We start from the raw sequence: 20,536 nt of genomic DNA, 5'->3' as shown, positions 1-20,536 counted from the left end.
TAGATCTTGGGTAAACCCCAAGCTCAATCGACCTAACTACGTAGAACAACTTCACCATCTTCCTCCTCCCGCAGCAGCAGCAGCAGCAATCCCAATAGCTGGCGTTCGCGCATCCAATACCTTACATACATAGACATCCAGTTCTTTTATACCTTTCTAGTACATAGAGTGATCGGTACTTGGAGCATTTATTTCATTAGGATCTCAGATCCCTAGCTCGGCTCTATAGCTGGCGCTGCAAACAACACCCAAAGTCAGCTATGGCCCGGACCCCTTATTGACAGACAAGCCAAGATATAATATGGCCACATCAATCATTGTGGTCCCGCGCGGGAAAAAAAAAGACTGCAGGATATTGGGAACGGCGGAAGCCTAACTCCGGACACTTTCACACAGGCTCCATATCTACGTAAACAACTTGGGTCAAAAGGCGGGGGGTATATTGTTCTACCAGAAGTGATACGCGACTAGTGCGCGCCATGCACTTTTTATGGAAGTGCGTGCAGGAATAGTAGGCCTAGATGATAATGTCGAAAATTGGGGAAACAACCAAGTGAACTGTCTGGACCAAAACAATTTTTAGGTTTTCCAATGAATAAGGAAATGGTCATTTTTTACATCCCAAATACAAGAATGCGAGAAATTTCTGTATTACCAAAGAACTTTTCTTAAAATTGTGAAGCTTAAAATCAAATCCAATGAAAATTACTTGTAGTGCAACCAATTTTAAAATTATCAACTTCCATTAAATCAATTGAGAATATGAACTTTGATTGATTCGAACCTTAATATTGAAAAAACCCCCGTCAGATTCTGGGAGGAAAATAATTACTTCGCAATTAGGTTAACATAATCACACGTAATAAGATTGGTCAAGAATAAGTTAAAAGATAGTGTTATTCTTTTACGAGAACGTGATTGGTTAGTCTCTGGACCAATCAAATGTCAGATTGCCAATATCTTCCCTTCTTCTTGAGAAGAAGAGTTATAACAAAGCCTTTTTCTATTGTTTTTCCTAAATAGATAGAGATAGAGAGGGGGTATGATTTTTTCTTCTTTCTGAGACTTGACCCCCTTTGGGATGTGACAGCGAAACGACGTCTCTTTGTTTTTTGTTAGCCCCCCCGTTCGTGCCCCCCCCCCAGTATTCCGTTTTCTTATTGAATTTTTCCTTTTCAATTGGATGAAATTTTCGTTTCTTTTCTTAAGTGGTTTTCAAGAGGGCAAAAGGGACCTCTAAAACAATCTCAACCTAACGTTAGTTTCCCCCATTTTCTAGATTTCTATTCTATAGTATAGAGAAGCAGAAATTGCTCCCTATTGCATTGTATCACAACGCGCTCTAACATCTATATAGATATTCTTTTTACCTCTCCAAGTGACTTATGTCACGGAGAGGTTCTGTTACGGCCGTATCTGTCTCTCTCTGTGTGTGGCTTTTGTTACACCCCAGGGGACCACGTTCGCAATTTGCAAATCGGAGCAAACTTGTTCGCAATTTCCGGACAGTTCAAAGAAATTTCGAAAATTGTATTTCACTACGTTAGTCCAACCACACTATTCCTTCATCTGTCTAGTCTGTATATAGTCCACGTACGTGCATGCAGTCCAATCAGTACTTATTGGCATCTAGCACCACCATCTACTGGTCTTGGTCTTAATTTGTACCAATCTGTACTTATTGGCTTCCAACACCACCATCGTCTGGTCTTAGTCGATCCCACATAGACATAAATCTGTACTTATTGGCTTCAAACACCACCATCTACTGGTCTTGGACTTAATTTGCCCCACATAGACACCAATCTGTACTTATTGGCTTTTAACACCACCATCTTCTGCATGGTCATTCTCTATCCCACATAGACACAACTTGGTTACCATTTGGCTTCTAACAACACCACCATCGTCCGGTCTTAGTCTGCCTCACATGGACACCAATCTGTTACATTGGTTTCTACTCCTTTATCATCGTTAGAGTTAAGATACACGAGGCGATTCACGAGACAAGTTCAGCATTTAAACCAAAATGAACTTATGTTTAAAGCTTTAAACGTTAGGGTTAATTTCTTAATTAAACTCTCAAGAAAACAATGAGGTGTCAGACTTCATCATAACAAAACAACTTTACGCGTGATAATACCGCAAATGTTTACATTTCTCGTAGGAAAACGCTGCACCAAAAGACGTAGCTAGTACATACAAAAGCGCTATTTTTGCAATCCCTTTTGAAAAATAAGAAAATTTTCAAGAAACTTCAGGTGTTTTGAGAGAAAATCTAATAAAAGAATCTAGAGAGGCTTTTTGGGAAAGTTTAGGGACTCTCTTGTTAAGAGAGTTTTCTCATTCATGGAGTTATAGACTAGGCCTAGTGAGGGGAAGGCCAAAGTGTTTAGGAGCTGTGTACGGAAAGGCTACTATCAAAATGGATTATTTTAATGGCTTATTTACTACGAGACGTTTCAGGAATATTAAAATGGGTGCGTTGCCCTTTCCCTAGACATAATACCAGCTCCAGCTACGTTATTGGCTCGTGAATGCGCTATCAAGAAGTACGTTGCTTTAAAAATAAAGTTAACGAGATGTTCCAAATTACATTTTTTTTTCAAGTTCAAAAGAAAAGAAACATAGATAGTTTTTATCCTGTTTAACTTAGACGAATAAGCTTTGCATTCTCTATTTTCTTGGTAGAAAAAACAACGTAGAACAGTATTATCTAACTATCTGAAGAAGTATTCGAACTGAAGCACCACTTTTAAGTGTTCTTGGTACAATATTTTGGGTATTAAGTCTGCTTTATTGAAGTCCATGCCATTTCGAGGCCAGGTTAAATGTAACGTAACTTTAGTTCTTTTTCAGCAATAGCTAACTCAGTTTCGATTATTAGAGGTCAAAGGTCAACCCATTTATGTCTATGGTGAAACTTGATTTATCGGAACAAAATTGTTAAATACATTTATTTCCTATCTATAAAGTTGCCCATAACTTATTTTCAAATTGTAAATAATTTCATACTTCATACAAACAACTACTTTATTCCATATCGCACACTAACGTACGCTCTCTACAGGTTAAAAAGATGCACTTTGACCCTTGACTCTTTAATTTTTAGCTCTAGTAATAAGTGGTTTGCAATGGGATTCCATACATTAATCTTTCCCATATGGGTATTCTATACTTTCAGAAGCATTTGCAAAGATACAGCGTACAAACCCTATACGAATTGAAGAAGAAGCTCATCTTGTAGCAAGGAAGTTGACCCAATAACCCCAGCAAACTAATTAAAACCAACCCTAGTAACGAAAGAACCCCTTTGGGCTTCATGATGATCCCAAAACACACTCTTCCAGTTTCTCTTCTCTAGGCCTACATTGTCTCCTCCTCATTTCCCTTTAGTTTTAAAAAGAAGAAAAAAAACCTACTCTAAACTCAATACAACGTCAAACCAACCTTTACGCAAAAACAAACTCATTTGCTAAACTAGATACGTTCCTTGCAACAAAAAAAGAAGAGGAAACAAAGCGTTGCAAATGACAACACACCCGAGTATCTTCAATAAAAAGTAAAAAGTGCGCTTCTTTTAAATTGTTAAAACCAAGTATTCAGTTTTTCTCTCCCCCTAGTCCACCCAAAAAATAACGAGGAAGAATTTAAGACAAAAAGAATTTGTTGAATTTCAGAAAATATAAAAGCAACGTTGGCAGAATTTTGGATAGTATAATTTGTAGTCAGTTCGACCTTAATGAGTCAATATTGGGATTTTATTGAATGCGAGAAAAACAGATAAAGTGGTCTCAGAAGTTGATCAGTTTAAGTAAATATCTCTATAATAATAATAATCAAAGTTTTTTCAATGAAAGGATATTCACACTAAGCATTGGCATCCCTTTACAATGCAGGGATTGAGGAGTGATGGCTAGCCCCTATGCCACAGCTAACCGACAGAGTCCAAAACTATTTACGTATTTGAGAAGGAAAAATATAGACAAGAAATGGAACGTATACACAAAATTATAAAGCCTTCATTGTACAGTTGCTTTTAAATCTATTATTAAAATTATTATTAAATGTTTATACAATTATCTGTTTCAATACTACATACATATAGTTATATTTATATTTATATAAAAAATCTTGAGATGCCAACTTCCAGGGGTAAGAGTAATAATGTATTTCCTATTGGCCCCTGTAAAACCCCAGCCCGCAATACACCGGTGTATGACTATTATTTTTTAAAATTCCTATTTTCCTTATTAATTCGGTACTAGTTTCGTAGTTTTCGTTTTAATATCAGCACGATCTTTAAAACTTCAAATAATAAACATCTAATCCCTGCCGTCTAAAGGATATACAAACTAAGATGGAATTGCCTCTAATTGGACAGACTGAAAGCTTCTGGGGGAAAAATTCAAACTTTCTATTGAAGGAATTGGGCAAAAAATAATTACTAGTCAATAAAAAAAGAAGAATTCACAGCCCCCAGCCAGGTTTGTAAGTACAGTATAAGATTTCGTCGCTCGGGTTTAGGGTGAGAACGAAAAGCCGTCCCCCAAGGGGTGGAGGCTGGGGGTTCACCTTAGCTCATTTGATTACTATATCAGGCGTCGCTGCTTCAAGTTAGGGATGAGGTCTCGTTATATTGACGTTAACCCTTACGAATTTCACACGTCTTCAGAAAAGGGTCCACTAGCTCTCATCTCGCTGCCTATTAGCGACGACGAAATTCGAGAGACAAGATTTTGGAATAAAGGGAGAGGGAGAGAGAGAGAGAAAAGGGTAAAGAGTAAGACGAGCCCATAAGGCGTCATTAAAATATCTCCAACCAGGAAGACTCGCACGCACGGGCCTATATTGGACTGACGTCAGAAGTAGATGCTTGCGAAATTAACAAATCATTGTTTTGGTACACTTAATTCGATGACTGGAGTTTGAAAGGATTGTTACGTACAATATTTTCATATTCAAATTCGGTACTTCTTGCACATTTTTAACGCAAATGCAAAAGCATGGTACGAAATAGAGTTTTACTGAGAGGGTAGGAGCTACGGGGACGTGACGTCAATAATGGTAGTCTAAATTGTATGGCCTGAGCTGAATACTTCCAATATGGTCACCAAAACCGTGGTAAGAGAGTGTGACTTCACGAGAAAGTTCGTAGTAGCTGACTATTCAATCTAGAATCATGCTGATGATACGGTTAGATTTACAGTTTCAAAACAGGATATAAGGACATGCAGGTATTGGCACCTGAGATTTCTGACCAATTAAAACTAGACTATTTAAATTTTTTGTCAACTTCGGGGATTAATCTTCTTTCACGTGTGTGTGTGTGTATGTGTGGGATGGAACAAAATTGAGACCCAATTTTAATGAGAAGGAAGAGTATACGAGCGCTGCTAAGGCCAGGGTCCGGTAATTGAGGGAAGAAAGACCGCTAGGGGCTATTTTCCACCCCATCTATTGGGGGCGGATGGAGGAAGGAGATGGTTAAGGAGGAGGTGAGGGGAAGGTGGTGGTGGAATATTTTAGGGTTCTTTTGGGTGGATGAAAACAGGTATTAGATGGCGTTACTATTTCTATGCATCCCGGATCATAAAGGGACGGTGTTTTCTTACAAAATGATGAACGTTTCAAACAGTAACCAGTAACATTGCAGTACTTCAAAAACAAAGCGTTATGTCAAGAACTATATTTTGAAGTTCTTAATTCCACGTTTATTTCTATGCGGGTTTTGTGGGCGGAGCTTGAATGTCACGCGTCATAATTATGACGTCTTCCTAACTGTGATTTCGTTGCTTGGAGGTCCGTTTATATTCATAATGCATGGGAAATAATGGACTTCGCTCAGCCTTATAACTATGACGTCACAATGTGCAACGAGAAGCGAGATAAATTATTCGTGACGCAAAATTCTACACACATAATGATTAAACTAGCTCCTCCCTCAAATTCCTCCTAGATAAGTTGAAAAAATGCTGCTACATAATGATTCCTATTCGCTTATTAATTCATGTTCAAGCACAAGATGCACTTCCAGAAAATTCCAAGTCAACCGTGATAGTTCCACTCTCTCTTTAATAAAACATAGAGAGAAAGGCGGTCGGTTTAAAAAAGGGGAGTAAGTATGGGGCATAGCTACATAGAAGACATCGTATACTTTCAAAGAAGGGTAAAAGCTTTAGCGATCGCTTCACTAGCATTTGGATAGCCGGAAGTCATATCGAAAAGACCTGACCTAGGCACGATGCTGATATTTTGAAATGGCTTAAGGACCATTTTCCTTGACTTCCAGGGTCTCTGTGCCTTACCGGGATCCCGCAACCTCTCTTCCCCCTCTTGTCTCTCTCTTTTAACTATGTAAGAATACCTAGAGAAATTTCCAGCGGCGGGGGAGGGGGGTCAAACAGGGAGGGGGGAAAGGGGGATTCGGCAACTTTCCATTTTTACGAGTCGTTGCCTTTATAACGAGGTCTTTCGCTAAATTAATACTTTTAAAAAGGGGAACAAAATGTAGATAGTTTCCGGAAGCGAAAGGGAACTTAGGAAAGTGGTTGACTGCTGAGGAATATATGCCCCTAGCTAGCAGAGCATCGCTTGCCTACCTTATACCACCCCACTTGCTGGGGGTATAAGGTAGAACCAATGCAGGAATTTGGACAATTTTCCCCAGAACATTCAACTGTATACTGCACTATTTTCGCATCCTTGATCGACTCTTAGGTGTGGAACCGTTAATTGTTTCATGGTGAAACGTCGTTGTACTATGTAAGCAAGTGGTCCTCTAGCATTAATGGATGGTTAACATCCTAGAGTAACAATAGCGAGGGTAAGGTTTAATGGTCGCTAACGTCTGGCAATATCATCAAAACATTGGATTCTTGGGCCCTTAAGGTATGGTAAGATATGCTGCAATGTGTCTAAACCTCGATACACAATAAGTAACATTTTACGACAACAGTTCAAAGCAATTAGAAAAACCATTCAATATGATGAAAGATTACTTTATAGTGAACTTCTAATTCAAAGGGTTAATAAGAATCTAACATTTTTCAATATTCAAGGGGTAACAGTGGTAAGTCGTGGCTTCACGAGGAAATACTTTTCGCAAAAGCGGGGTTGACTTTTGCTGAAGAAAGCGCATTTTTAATTAAAAATTGGCGTAGACTATACGACTGAGTTACGCTAAGGACTATGAGACTAAGGATGAAGAAGAAGAAGAAGTTTGAAATGAAATGAGCTTAAACCTCGAAAAATAAAAGTTTTAACCGAGGTAATGCATTTGGCAACTATAGCATTGTCTTTTAGAATTTTTCTGAAGACGTTGCAATTATGGCTATTAAGCTGTGGCTATTAGTTTAAATTTTTAAAAAGCTCACGTTACAGAAATGCAACGTATAGACTTATAACAAAACTTTACAACTTGTTACAAAGTGCTTATTTCGTGATAAGTTAATATTTAAATTCTTAAGTAACTTATAGAGAGAAATTATTTGCTGACCCCTGCAACTATACTGAAACTTCTCCCCTTATTTACTCTAACTGCAAATCAATACATATATCAAGACAAGATATTTCCAACGATAAGGTAACCAAATTATGGTCCACACGACACCTGAAGTCCTGCTTAATAAAAATTAATTTCAATTCAAAACCCTTAACCTTAATGTATCACTTTAGTTCCCCTCCAACAATTGTGATGCTATACGCGCATTTTTACAAAACAACACACAACCCAACCAAAATTCGCAAAAATGAGCTCGCAGCAAATGAAATTCGTCATGTACTCACCCCTTTGGTTGCCGAAGGTCTCGAGTTGTTGTCTTCCAGTTGGGTTGAGGACGTGTTGTTCCTCGATGCACTCGTAAGTGTTGTGTTCGTTGGACGCTCCTGTTGCGAGTCGATGGTGGTCAACTTCGTCGTTATCCTCGTCCGAAGATTCCGCGTTGGTGTACAAATACTGTAATGGTCGCTGATGATGGGCCCGTAGCCGAGGAGCAAGATGCAACGGCTCCATCTACATTAGGGGCCAAACCCCCTGGAAATACAAAAAAAGGAAAACAAACTTTATTAGTTACTGAAGTAAAACTTAAACCAATATTTAGATATTTTGGGGCTAACTAGGGAAATTTAAGGCAAAAAAATTAGGGAAACCAGAGCTCCGTGCTGTTGTATCACGCACAATTTTCCTATCCTTTATAAGATCCATGCAACTACTTACGATATAATAACACATAAATACACTCCAGAGCAATTTTAATATCGTTACTTCAACATTATTTATCACGGTTATCGCTAACCCTAATTAATCCACAGCCCCAATGAACTTAAATGCCCCTAACCTTTGACCCCGTTATAATTTTTTTAACTCCTAACTAGGCATAAACGTTCCTGAAATTGTTGATTACCCATATATAACCATTTAAAACGCACCGTACCGCGAGGGCAAAGATCTGACGCTGGGTGCCCAATTTGGCCAAATGGCCCTCTTACTCCCTCTACTTAAAGCGGCTGATATGGACCCTTAAAAAGACTGCGTGTGGCAATTTGGGCGAAAATGACTTATTCTGAAAACATTTTCTTTGAGCTGCTAGGCCTAGGTACCTTGGTATTAATGATTAAAAGGAGCTAAACCATTTCTCAAAAGCGCAATAAAGAAAAAAGAGGGAAGTCAAGCTTGCACTTTGAATAATATTACGAGTTGAAGTTTTAGAGGAGAGCTATGGCTGCGGGCCGTCCCTACTCCCTAATAGTTCTTATATAGTTCAACCAGCCCTCCTTTAAATAATAGTCGCCTTATTTATTCGATTTTGTGTTTTAATTCCCTTATATACTCTAAAAGGACCAGCCTCGTGAAATTTAGTACACAAGACAGAAAACTGACCATGTTCTAATGCCGATGACAACTTCGATAATATTACTATTAGCATAATTAGCGTTACTAATAGACAGACAGATTAAGGTAGGATTTTACTATAATGTTAAAAAAACTACTTGGTTATGGGGTAATTTTAAATATATTATGTTTGGATATTTGATTGAACAAATTCAGTTGTCTCTGTAAGCAATTCGCTTCTATACTTTAAAGGGACTGTAAATCAGGCATCGGCGGGTGGGTAAAATATATTTGAAAATATGTCAGAGGCACGTGACCAAGGAGAGGCGTGGTTCATTGAAGCATGGTTCGTTTTATTCCGAAAACTACCACTTAAGAGAATTGGCGCAGCAATCTCGTGAAAAAAGGACTAGATGTCCAGTCCCATTCCATGGGGAGTCTTTGTATCTTGGCGTCACGTGGTGTCTGTGACGTATTTAAAATAATTTTTACCCACAAATCGATGCCTTCTTTACAGTCCCTTTAATGGTGGCGTTTTTGTCGTCTGCTTGGTTTGATTATCACTTAGTTCATAATAACGGAACAATATTCAATGTTCAAACTACCCTTTTAAAAGGTACATCGTTTTTGAACTATATTAAAATTTATCTCAAATTACATTAACTTAACAATTTCGCGACACTTGCCCTTTATAGGAACATTAAGCCCACGAGTCCTGAAAACTAGGGACACATAAGCTATACGCTCTGCGGCACCATTACGATTAAAAGAACGTGATGTTTAAAACCATCAGTGGCCGAAGTTACCGCTCGAATACTAAAATATCAGTAAAAGGGGTTTGTTTCATGTTTTCTTCATTGCGCATATGGATAGATCGTTTTCCAGGAAGCCATTTTGGTCCTGTACGCTCCAACTGCAAAGCGATACTGCGCTCGACCGGTATAACATTCGCGATCCTAATTAAACAGTTCCGTTTTGAATTTTCCCGAGAAGAAAAAAAAGGGGAACATTTGTAATACCAGACTGATTCTAATCGTTTAAAGTCGTTCCATGAGTATACTTTGTTTTTTCAAATTAACTTTCAGTGGACATGGGCGCCAACTTGACCCACACAATGATTTCATGTTGACACGATGTTCACTAATCACGTGGCATTACTATATCAATAGAGAGTGACCCTTTTTCAAATTAGGGTTAAAGAGTTTTTCAACTGGGTTTTCTATTAGGCCTAATTTTCTCAACGTTACCACGCACTTCCGGAGGATTTAGGGTTAAAACGAAACATTGATTGGTATTTGTATCCATACTCAATCAATAGAAACCATTTTCAAAATGGGGTATCGTCTTCAAACCAAGGGTTAAAGAATTTTTCAACTGGGTTTTCTATTAGGCCTAAGTTTCTCAATGTTACCATGCACTTCCCGAGGATTTAGGGTTAAAACGGGACGTTGATTGGTATTTGGATCCTACTCCACCAATAGAGACCCTTTTTAAAATGGGGTATCGTCTTGAAACCAAGGGTTAAAGAGTTTTTCAACTGGGTTTTCTATTAAGCCTAATTTTCTCAAGGTTACCACGCACTTCCAGAAAATTTAGGGTTAAAACGAAACATTGATTGATACATGGATGAAAAAACGTTGGGGCTTCCGGATGTGGTGAAACACCAACTCGTTTTTCAAGCCCTAAACCATATAACCCGTGCCCATTCGACTCTGATCATGGATTTTAATGCATTACTCTCTCAAAATAAAGAACTAATAACTCTGCCAGTATTCCATCCTCGTACTCAAGAAAAATATTCCGATAAAACCAAGAATAACACTACGTATTTTGATAAACAATATCTATTCTTAAAGATCCCCCCGTTTAATTAAGGAGATAAAAACTTTCAATTAAGAAAGAGGGAAAAATAAATGAATAACAACAAACAACATAGATAAATATTATTTGCCGAAAAGCGACCTCATCCATAATGTACAACTTTTCCGTGTCTATGAAAAAAAAGCAAGGGATAAGAATAAATAGTTGATGTTACGGTAATTAAAATGATTAAGACCGTGCCTATTCAAACCGCCCCAAACTAGTCTGGAGGTCAACGCCACCTAGGAATGGCACAGATGAAGAAAGAAGGGTCTTCCCGTATTTAACAACGCTGCCAAGTGACATTTACACTCTTCTTCATTTGTCATGTATGGGTTTAAGCGTAAACGCCCTATACCACTGTAAGCCCTAATCAGAATTGACTCAACACAGTTAAAGATAGCTTAATGTATTCTTTTTGAAGTCAGAAATATTGGTGAAAAGAAGTTAAAAGTGATTACAGATAAAAGAAAGTGTAAAATCGTTCTCCCTTACGACGAAAACCATGTAAACTACTTGAGCTGTTACTCTGCATGGTCTTAGTCAACAATAAACCGAAGAAAAGGGACCAAAATAGTAAAAGCAGACGACATTTGTTAACAAAGTAACTTGGCGCCATCTAGGAAGCATTTAAGCAATGACTTTACATGGACCTTCTTAGCGAAGAGCCGAAGAAGTGGAGTCACATGATCATCATTGGGTAAAGAGTAAGCAATGGGTGGGAAGGTTGAAGTCGAAGATAACTTTCAGTAAACCTACTTCTGATATGGAAGTTTTGACTATGGAGCAAACTGAGACTGAAAGCGACGTCAGTGGTATGTGAAAGTCTCCGGAGATATAGCTTTTACTTATGATGACAAAATAAGAAGCCATGCAAAGGAGGCACGATCTATTTTTGGGGTTTTCCGAAATGACAGGTCGCGTGCGCCCTCTCCTATCGCAGCGTCACGTGGTATCTACTTAGCGCAAAGGGCTTGGTTGGCTAATGTTTCGTTTAATCGAAACACAACCACCGCTTCAAAAAATACCGCCATTTTATCAGTGGCCAGTATCTGAAAACGTGAGGCGAATATCTGGTTACAGAGTTAATACCTGAATTATTTTTATCACCGAAATAAAAATTGGCATGCTGGATGAGTTATGAAGTGATTGTTGCTTACTATAGGGCGGCTTCACCTTAAAAAACCTAGATAACACCGTCAAAAATGTATTCCTTGATACATAAAAATAATTAAGTCATTTAATTACCTTCAGAATACTTAAATTACGCTTTACGATTATAATAATTAGAGTTGTTGTTGATATCAAAGGTCATACTTTTACTTTTCACTAAACCAATTCCGTGTTAACTCCATACATGGTTTTCCATTTAAACATAAGTTATGTTCCATAAGTTTTGTCACTGATTACTGACAGCTTGTCATGAAGTGACGTAGGTCATAGATTCGAGTTAAAGCGATGCCAAGTGAGGCGCTGTCAAAGGCTTAATACAGACTTAATAGTAAGATGGACTTCAAAACCGAGTGTAGTCAATTCTGGCGTCGTTCTTGAACCTTGCTTGAACTAGCTCGAGCTGTAAGTCTCTAGTATTACGAAGTATAGGTAGTGTCATACTTATGAAATAAACTTATGATTTAAAGAGTTCTTAAACTTTAACGTGGATATTGTGTAACTGAGTTGACCACTAGAGTAGTGTGGAGTTGACCAAATTCTATTGAAGTAGCGTGTTGTTTGTTCTTCTAAGCGACGCGTAAATGATATAGATACCAAAAAGAGCTCAGAAAGACAAACTGTACGCCTTTCCTTTGTATTTTAATCACCCAAGTGTGACTCTTGAGCGAGTAACACAGGGTGGTACAATACACTCTTGAGGCGTTATAGGTAACTACGGAAACAACTAGAGAAATTCCTTACAATAACAAAGTGAAAGGGTAGCAACCAAACCTAAAGATAATTAGATTTCAGAACCTTTACCTTCTTCCTCAAAAGAGCTCCGAAAATAAAGCAATAACATTATTTTTAGCACCCACTCGCCTAATTTCTGCCGAACCTTATGAAAGATATATGCATTTCAAACTATAATTCGTTTCATGCTAAGCCTTGGCTTTAATTATACCACACATCAATTGAGAAATAGAGAAAGATACTTATTAGCTAATAATATTTTTAGACTTCTTAGATTTTAGTTACAAGAGGGGTTGAACGGTATAAACACACGTAGCTTATGGCTTTAAAAGTGTTTGTTAGTTTGTGTCTGTGTGTGGACCCATGGGACACACGAAAGTCAGAATTAAGGTTGGGAAAGATGGCTTCTATTGAGGCGTTGTGCGTCTCTTTTTCGCATTAACCACGTGATTACACTGTTCAACTGCTATAGGTTGAATACGGAAAGAGGGGATCAAACTTTTATTGTTAAAAAAATAAACAAGTTTTCGGCAACCAACTGAGACCTTCTTCACTATCGTTAGTATTTGTTATCATATAAATATAAATGAATTTCCAACTCAAACACCAAATTCGTAACATTTTGTTGCTATTTTCTACTTATTTCAATCGAAAATTTCATCAAAATCTCTACGAAGATTAACATTATATGAATATATCTTTTAGAGTACACACGTAGCTATGAATATTACATAACCGTAACTTCTCTTGTCCAAATAGTATGTTTCTATTTTTTTTAAACAACAGCGGAACAAAATGGTTTATTGAAATGGTACTAGATCTACCTCTAGCACAAATCCCGCTTTTATTTTTTTATATAGTGTACATGCATTTATAACATGATTCAACGTGTATAGATTGAAAAAGCTTTTAAGATTAGAGGCTCAAGTAGAAAACACGTGTGGAGTTGAAGTTGGTTGCTTGGTACATTCGGAGTTCACAAACTTCATTAATATTTAAAAATATCGAAAAATCTATCGTATAAAGGGGGAGGTTGCTTGAGTCAGAAAGGAATCTCATTAATGACAAAGAGAGCCGACCTAATGTCAGATTAGAACCGAACTGAATACTGCACAGCTAGCAACGGTACACTTCTTTCGAAATTCCAATTTCACTGTGTTACACATTCAAGGGCGGAATTCTACACAGAGAATATCGTCATATCGCGTGTCTGAAAAGGTGTGCGGATAAAGTTGGTAATGTATAAATTTATTTGTTTATGTCGCGGCAATAATGTAGTAAGTTTTATTAGACGGAAGATTATGAATTACCGGGTTTTGGATTACAATTTTTGCTCTTTGTAGATATTTAGACATAATGCCTGTATAACTGTGCATTTTTGGTTGGGTTTCACGATTGACTGTTATTTGTTTGATGGTATAAATTTACATTACGTGGTTAGTAATTAATATTGTTTTTACTTTTAGATTTGTCGCTGTCGTTTCAAACATTCTGGGGAATTATACAGGGTGTTTCTGAAAAGTCCATCACAAATTAAGGGGCGTGTTTATGGGACCAAACTGAGCGGAAAGTACCAAAGAACATGGGGTGTACAACATTTTGTTACGGAGATATGGCCTTCCAAACATTCGCCCCTAAAACAAGGAAATATCCAAAAATGAGGAGTAACACTTAAGACCGACTAACCAGCTTGTTTAAAATTACTAGACAATTTCAATAGCCTTTAATCGAACAATTGATTTCTACCTTTACTAATCAGAAGCGTATAAATGAGTAGAAGTATGCCTACGGTGGTAATGTAAAATTAATCCCAAGTGACATGATGTTTCAAGATCTTCCCAGCACCAAGTAAAATGGTTCTGATTGAAGGGACTTTTATTAGCACAGCGTAAACAACGTTATTTTCAGGAATTAGTCCAAATGTCCACGGGCGGCATTACAAAAACGAGGCAGTCTTTCGAATGATACTTGGACATGTTGGAAGATCCCTGGCTTGTTCCTGTTATCTCAAACCGTAAAAAGCTACGCAAATCTTCATCATCACGGACAACACTCTTGTACGTTAGGTACGGCCATTAACGCCGAAACGTGGCTCTGCATTGTAATTGTTCTCTGGGCGAGTTTACTCTGTTGGAAACAAACAACACGCCCCTTAATTGGAGATGGGTTTTTCAAATACATTCGAGATGTCCTTTTAGGTTTTCTCAAGGTCATACCTAACGTACAAGAGTGTTGTCCGTGATGATGAAGATTTGCGTAGCTTTTTACGGTTTGAGATAACAGGAACAAGCCAGGGATCTTCCAACATGTCCAAGTATCATTCGAAAGACTGCCTCGTTTTTGTAATGCCGCCCGTGGACATTTGGACTAATTCCTGAAAATAACGTTGTTTACGCTGTGCTAATAAAAGTCCCTTCAATCAGAACCATTTTACTTGGTGCTGGGAAGATCTTGAAACATCATGTCACTTGGGATTAATTTTACATTACCACCGTAGGCATACTTCTACTCATTTATACGCTTCTGATTAGTAAAGGTAGAAATCAATTGTTCGATTAAAGGCTATTGAAATTGTCTAGTAATTTTAAACAAGCTGGTTAGTCGGTCTTAAGTGTTACTCCTCATTTTTGGATATTTCCTTGTTTTAGGGGCGAATGTTTGGAAGGCCATATCTCCGTAACAAAATGTTGTACACCCCATGTTCTTTGGTACTTTCCGCTCAGTTTGGTCCCATAAACACGCCCCTTAATTTGTGATGGACTTTTCAGAAACACCCTGTATAAGTAAAGTTCATTTTAATTCCAGATCATTTTATATTATGAGAAGTCTAAAAATCAAACAGTATAAAAAAATTAAGCTAGCTAATTGGACCAAGTCATCTTGCGACTTATTGCCACTTATCTAACGCCTTTACAATGTATAACCTCGTTTAAACCCAACATGGCAATCCCTTAATTGGTTCTCATGTCTCAAATGTGTTCTTTCATTGAGGATTAAACGAATTAAAGGATTAATTCAGTAATTACCTAAGCATCCCTTTATTAAAACAAACTAAATTAAAAATAAGAAAAGCGTTAAAAAATTGTCAATTTTGTAACACGAAGATTGTTAAAGAACAAACATATTTAGTCGAAAAATAAAAGAAGAATGCTAAGAAATTGACAGTTTTGGAGCACAAAAACGAAACATTCGGATTGTAGGCCTAAGCCAACAACAGTTTACGGATGAAACGAAGGTAAAAACCATCCATCGCAACATTACCGAGCAACTCCCATCCCATAAAAAAGAAACACACTTATGCTCCATCATTTTCATTTACGCATCCGTAACCATCTAATCAATTACCTATATCCCACCCTCGTCGTCCAATAGAGCAGCGAAAAGGAGACGACTAAAAGGAGCTAATAGTCTTAAACTATACCAAATTAGCCTCTATATACAGTCTCCTTTATAAGCTGTACCCCCAAAAATCACCCAAGTCACCGTTACTTTGAACTAAAAAAAAATTAGGATCGAGAGAGCGTGACGAATATGAGGACAATATTCCATGTTAAGAATACACCATTTTTAAAGGCGGAAGCCATGTTTTTATATTAAACCAATTATTGCCTTTGAAGCGTGGAAAAAACTAACCCTGAAAAAATTATCAGAATGTTCATTTATTTTTCAAGGTAGATAATCTACCACGTGCATATTCAGATGTACGTAATAATCAAGTATAATTCAAATAGTACAACCCCCACCTTTAAATAATGAGAGCATCTCAACGTGAAAAATTCGTATCCGTGTTAGCCTAAAGGCGTCGCTCCAGACGCCATTTAGAGATTGCGAACCCCAACCCCACGTGCAATGACCAACTTATACAAGCTGCTATTATCACTTGGCTATATTATGAAGGTTACATTGACTATAAAAGTAAAGTACGCTTAATGGGCGAGTCAAAGGTGTTAAGAGTATAGCCCGGAGACTTTTGGCGAATGCGGGCTCGTGTGTGATTACTCGTGATTAAGGTGTTCGAGATTATAGTTTCCACCCTCTATTCCACGCGCAATTGTATTTTCCGTCCATTCCACGAGGCTGAATGGAAAAGATTCAATATGCAAAAGTCCTTTATTTGAAGTACATTTATAATGGCCCATGCAGACCACTTTGGAGTCTCTGAAGTCGCTTTTTGGGTCTCTTAATTAAACACGTGTCAATGATTACGTAAAAGATTCGATGGGTTTAGTTCGAAATATTTCAGTTTCGTCTGACAGTGACCAGATGGCACCACCTCGTTAGCGTGCACCTTTTCTTAACCATAGCCCACTCGATCATGCCTTACTGACGCATGATCGAGTAAGCTATGCTTTAGCAAACGATATATGAAACGTTTTAGGGTACTTGGTGTGCTGCATTTGTCATTTTTGATTCGCCTATTTCAGTATTCAAAAAATTGGCTCAAAAATTACAATCACGATATATGAGACTCGTTTTAAGTCGTCTGCTCTGGCGTCTGAACAGGAAAATGAACGTACCGACGCGATCGAAACGAAATTAACGAGGAACGTAAGATTTTGCCATAGTCTGAATGGGGATTAACGGTGGATTTATACACAATTATCATATAATTATTAAAATAATAGTTTTATCTTTCCCTTTCCTGATCTGCGACTTAACAAAGCTTATACGTCTACTTCAGATAATGTACTTTTGACGTTGATAACCTCTCTTTTAACGGTTTATCTCAATTCTTCACGAGCGAGTGGACGAAATGTAGACTTCACGCTCTGTACTCAGTGTCGGTAACGACCCTAGGCCGAATATGGATGTATATTTACAAGCTGATGGTAATGTTTTCCTGGGCCGCCTTTACAGGGGCGTGCCTCAGGGTGGAGTAGCCACCGCTCGGATTAGCTGCAAATGACTCTGTTATTTCTAAGAGAGAGAGGGGGACTTGTACTTTGTATAAATGTGAGTCTAACGTAACGTTTGCTTAGACATACAGAAAAATAAATATAAAAAATAATGTCCAGTGACGTTCGTTTCTACTTTATCTACAATCGGGATTGTCTCGAAGGGTCTTTTATCCTAATGTTAATGTGGTAAAAGGTAATATTTATAAAACCAAGAAGTGATATCTAGTTTATTAGGGTGAAGGTATAAGTTGCCTAAGTATTCGCGCGCCATAATCCCAGTCCCCCTTTCAAAATACAAGGGGGATATAAAAGAAGACCGGGCTATTTCGCCTCTCCTCAGTCGGAAAATACGGAATTTTCGTCATTCGCGTCGGGCTGACGTGAGTTTTCAAGAACCAATGAGATGCTGGTTGTACAGTAATTTAGAGGCGGGGATTAACTCCGGACCTACGTTTGGACTGGAGATAAAGCTGGAAATGCGGCGAATTTATACATTCTCCCTAATAAATTAGATATCACTTCTTGACAAAACCCAGCCGTAGATCATGTTCAACTGTTACTTTCGGTAAAGTAACAGACATGAAATTGACTGCTTTAGTTATCGTTACATTTAGAAGAAGATATTTTGTCACAATCTGAAATAGAAGTTCACACCGGTACATGAACCGCTGAGCTACCAACAAACCCAAATAAACAAACTATGCCTAACACAACTTAAAATGCATTATTCTAAATTTAAAACGATCAGAGGCAAGCAAGGTTATCACTCGAACATCCATTCATTTCAGACTGGAATTTACTTGAAATTCATGGAAAATAAAACCCCTGGTAAGCTTATCCTATACGACTCCACAGTTCACGTATTATCCCTAACTTTGGTAACCATAACAACGGGTAAATCCGGCCAAGATGAAACCCTGAAGAACCTAGAGTCTCTCGGATCCAACGTTTCGCTTGGTCGACTTTTGCCAGGCTACATTTTTATATATTTTTTTATTTTCAAAATTAGATTGGAACGTTACCAAGGACCCCGAGGCACAAGCACCAAAACTATATACATATATATATATATAAAGATTGAGGGTCAAATGGAACAGTATGGGTAAAACGGAACACTTTGTTGTATACTCTTCAAAACTGTAGTATTTTACCCCGCTAAGGTTTCCTTGACTTGCTGAGCTGCAAATGGTAACAGACAGTAATAGTGTTTTGCGTCAGCCCCGCGCTGCCTGTGTAGAAAAAGAGAGGGGTGTTTTCCGAGGGGTTTTGAGTGAAAATTTTTAAAACCTGTTGTGTAGCCCTTGGGCCACTGTCTAGCGTTATAGAAATGCTATAAGACTATAGGGGGTGTTATGCTAAAATGTTGCAAATTGCTTTATGGGGGTTTATAGGAACATGACGAGATCCGAGGGCTTTCCCCAAACCTTGTCTGTATGTATACGGTACGACCCATCCACGAGCGCATTAAGAATGTTCAGACATCTGAGGATTTTCGCGCCTCTTTTCGCTTTCACTTTTGCACGGGTTTCACCCCAACGATTTCAATATACACCAATATACAGTCTTGGAACCAGTAACATTTTCGTAGATTACTGCCTTATTCTTTGTTAAAATCAATTGGTTTTAAGGTTGGATTGTCAGGAGAGTTTTTTTCAACTTCATTTTATTCCGCCGTTGATTTTGAAATGTTGCGTATTGGGGACTAAAATTCGTTATTAGGCTGCATATTTTGAAGTACAGTGAGTGTAAAAAGCTAAGTGACGCAAAGTGAAATGTTTCTTGTCATATTGGGTAACATTTTGAGACAATCACTCGTCACAATTTATTTTTAAAATGACTATTGTATTTTTACCAATGTGACAACGTTTAGCTGTTTTCAACGATACGAAAATTGCTAGTGCATAATCTAGCCAGTTTTCTTAGGCCTAAATCAGGCCTTATAGTATATGAATTAATTCGTGAAAAGGCTTAATAACTTAACGACTCGTCATCATTTATTTTTAAAATACCAATTGTTTTTTTATCAGTTTGACAACGTTTAGCTGTTTTCAACAGCTAGTGTATACTCTAGCCGATTTTCATAAGCCTAAATCAGACCTTACATGTGAATTCATTTGAGGAAAAGGCTTAATAATTTAACGATTGTTTTCATCATCCTATAAATTCACTTAAGGTATATTTTAATTTTTACGCCAACGATCGTTGTATTATCAGCAACGGGCTATCAAAAAGGATTTCTTTGCAATTAAAATATGCAAATTTTTCAACTATAAACACTATCACCTTACAACGTAAGCCATAATTTAAACTAAAACTTAACCCTTTGCAAAAATTAAAATCAATAGAAATCGCACTCCCATGCAGAGGTCCACCCTTAACCCTATCCCTAAACGAAAAATATATACTCATATTCGAAAATTAAATCCTTTGCAACCAAAAAACCCTTTATATCCGAAATCCCTTGTGCATCTCCATAATTCCATATATACCCTTCTAGTCCTACAAACCCACCATCCATCTAACTCACCCTAAAAATTATCAGTATATAAATCGAAACCAGTTCGTTAGCTTCGCATTGAAAATCCGTGACACAAAATGACCCTCAGAGATACCAGATAAGCAAGCACGCGCAGTGAGGTACAGAGAGAGAGAGAGAGAGAGTGCAAAAAGATTTCGGAAAAAGGCTTAGAGAAGGTCACAAGGACCCCCAGATTTCCACGCTTCGTCTAATATCACCCACGATTCTGACTCGTTAGGAGTCCCTGGTCCCTGTAAGTAAGGGTCCCCGTTTCAGTAAAGGGAAAGGAAGTTTAGCCAGGAGCGAATCCTAACGGGTACTTATTAGTCCGTATAAGTAATACAGTTTGGGCCTTGGTTTTCAGCTATAGGGCAAAAAGCGAAGTGATGGCCAGGCCAGGCCATTTCGAGGGCGATAACCGACGGATAAGTGTCTATTTCGTAAGGGAGGGATTAACTGGAGCAAAAATCTCTGAAGGACATTTTGGTGTTGGTGTATATAGTTTAAAGGTACGGTGAAATA

General features: G+C 37.9%; 1 protein-coding gene across 2 annotated transcripts in view; it reads right to left on the bottom strand.

The window, feature by feature from the left end:
- Ten-m (teneurin transmembrane protein Ten-m) overlaps window positions 1-20,536 on the bottom strand; it is a 415,273-nt gene that overhangs the window by 284,678 nt on the left and 110,059 nt on the right. For both annotated transcript variants that reach the window (XM_089869961.1, XM_089869962.1), the window contains exon 4: window positions 7,789-8,035. In XM_089869961.1, coding sequence (XP_089726087.1) covers window positions 7,789-8,014 — 226 coding nt within the window. In that variant the 5' untranslated portion in view covers window positions 8,015-8,035. The remainder of the gene's footprint in view (window positions 1-7,788; window positions 8,036-20,536) is intronic.

Source organism: Phalangium opilio, unplaced genomic scaffold, assembly GCF_054372755.1.
Source record: "Phalangium opilio isolate 3A_F unplaced genomic scaffold, DU_Popi_V2 ptg000031l_1, whole genome shotgun sequence".
Classification (NCBI taxonomy): Eukaryota; Metazoa; Arthropoda; class Arachnida; order Opiliones; family Phalangiidae; genus Phalangium; species Phalangium opilio.
This window is presented reverse-complemented; position numbering and strand designations above follow the sequence as displayed.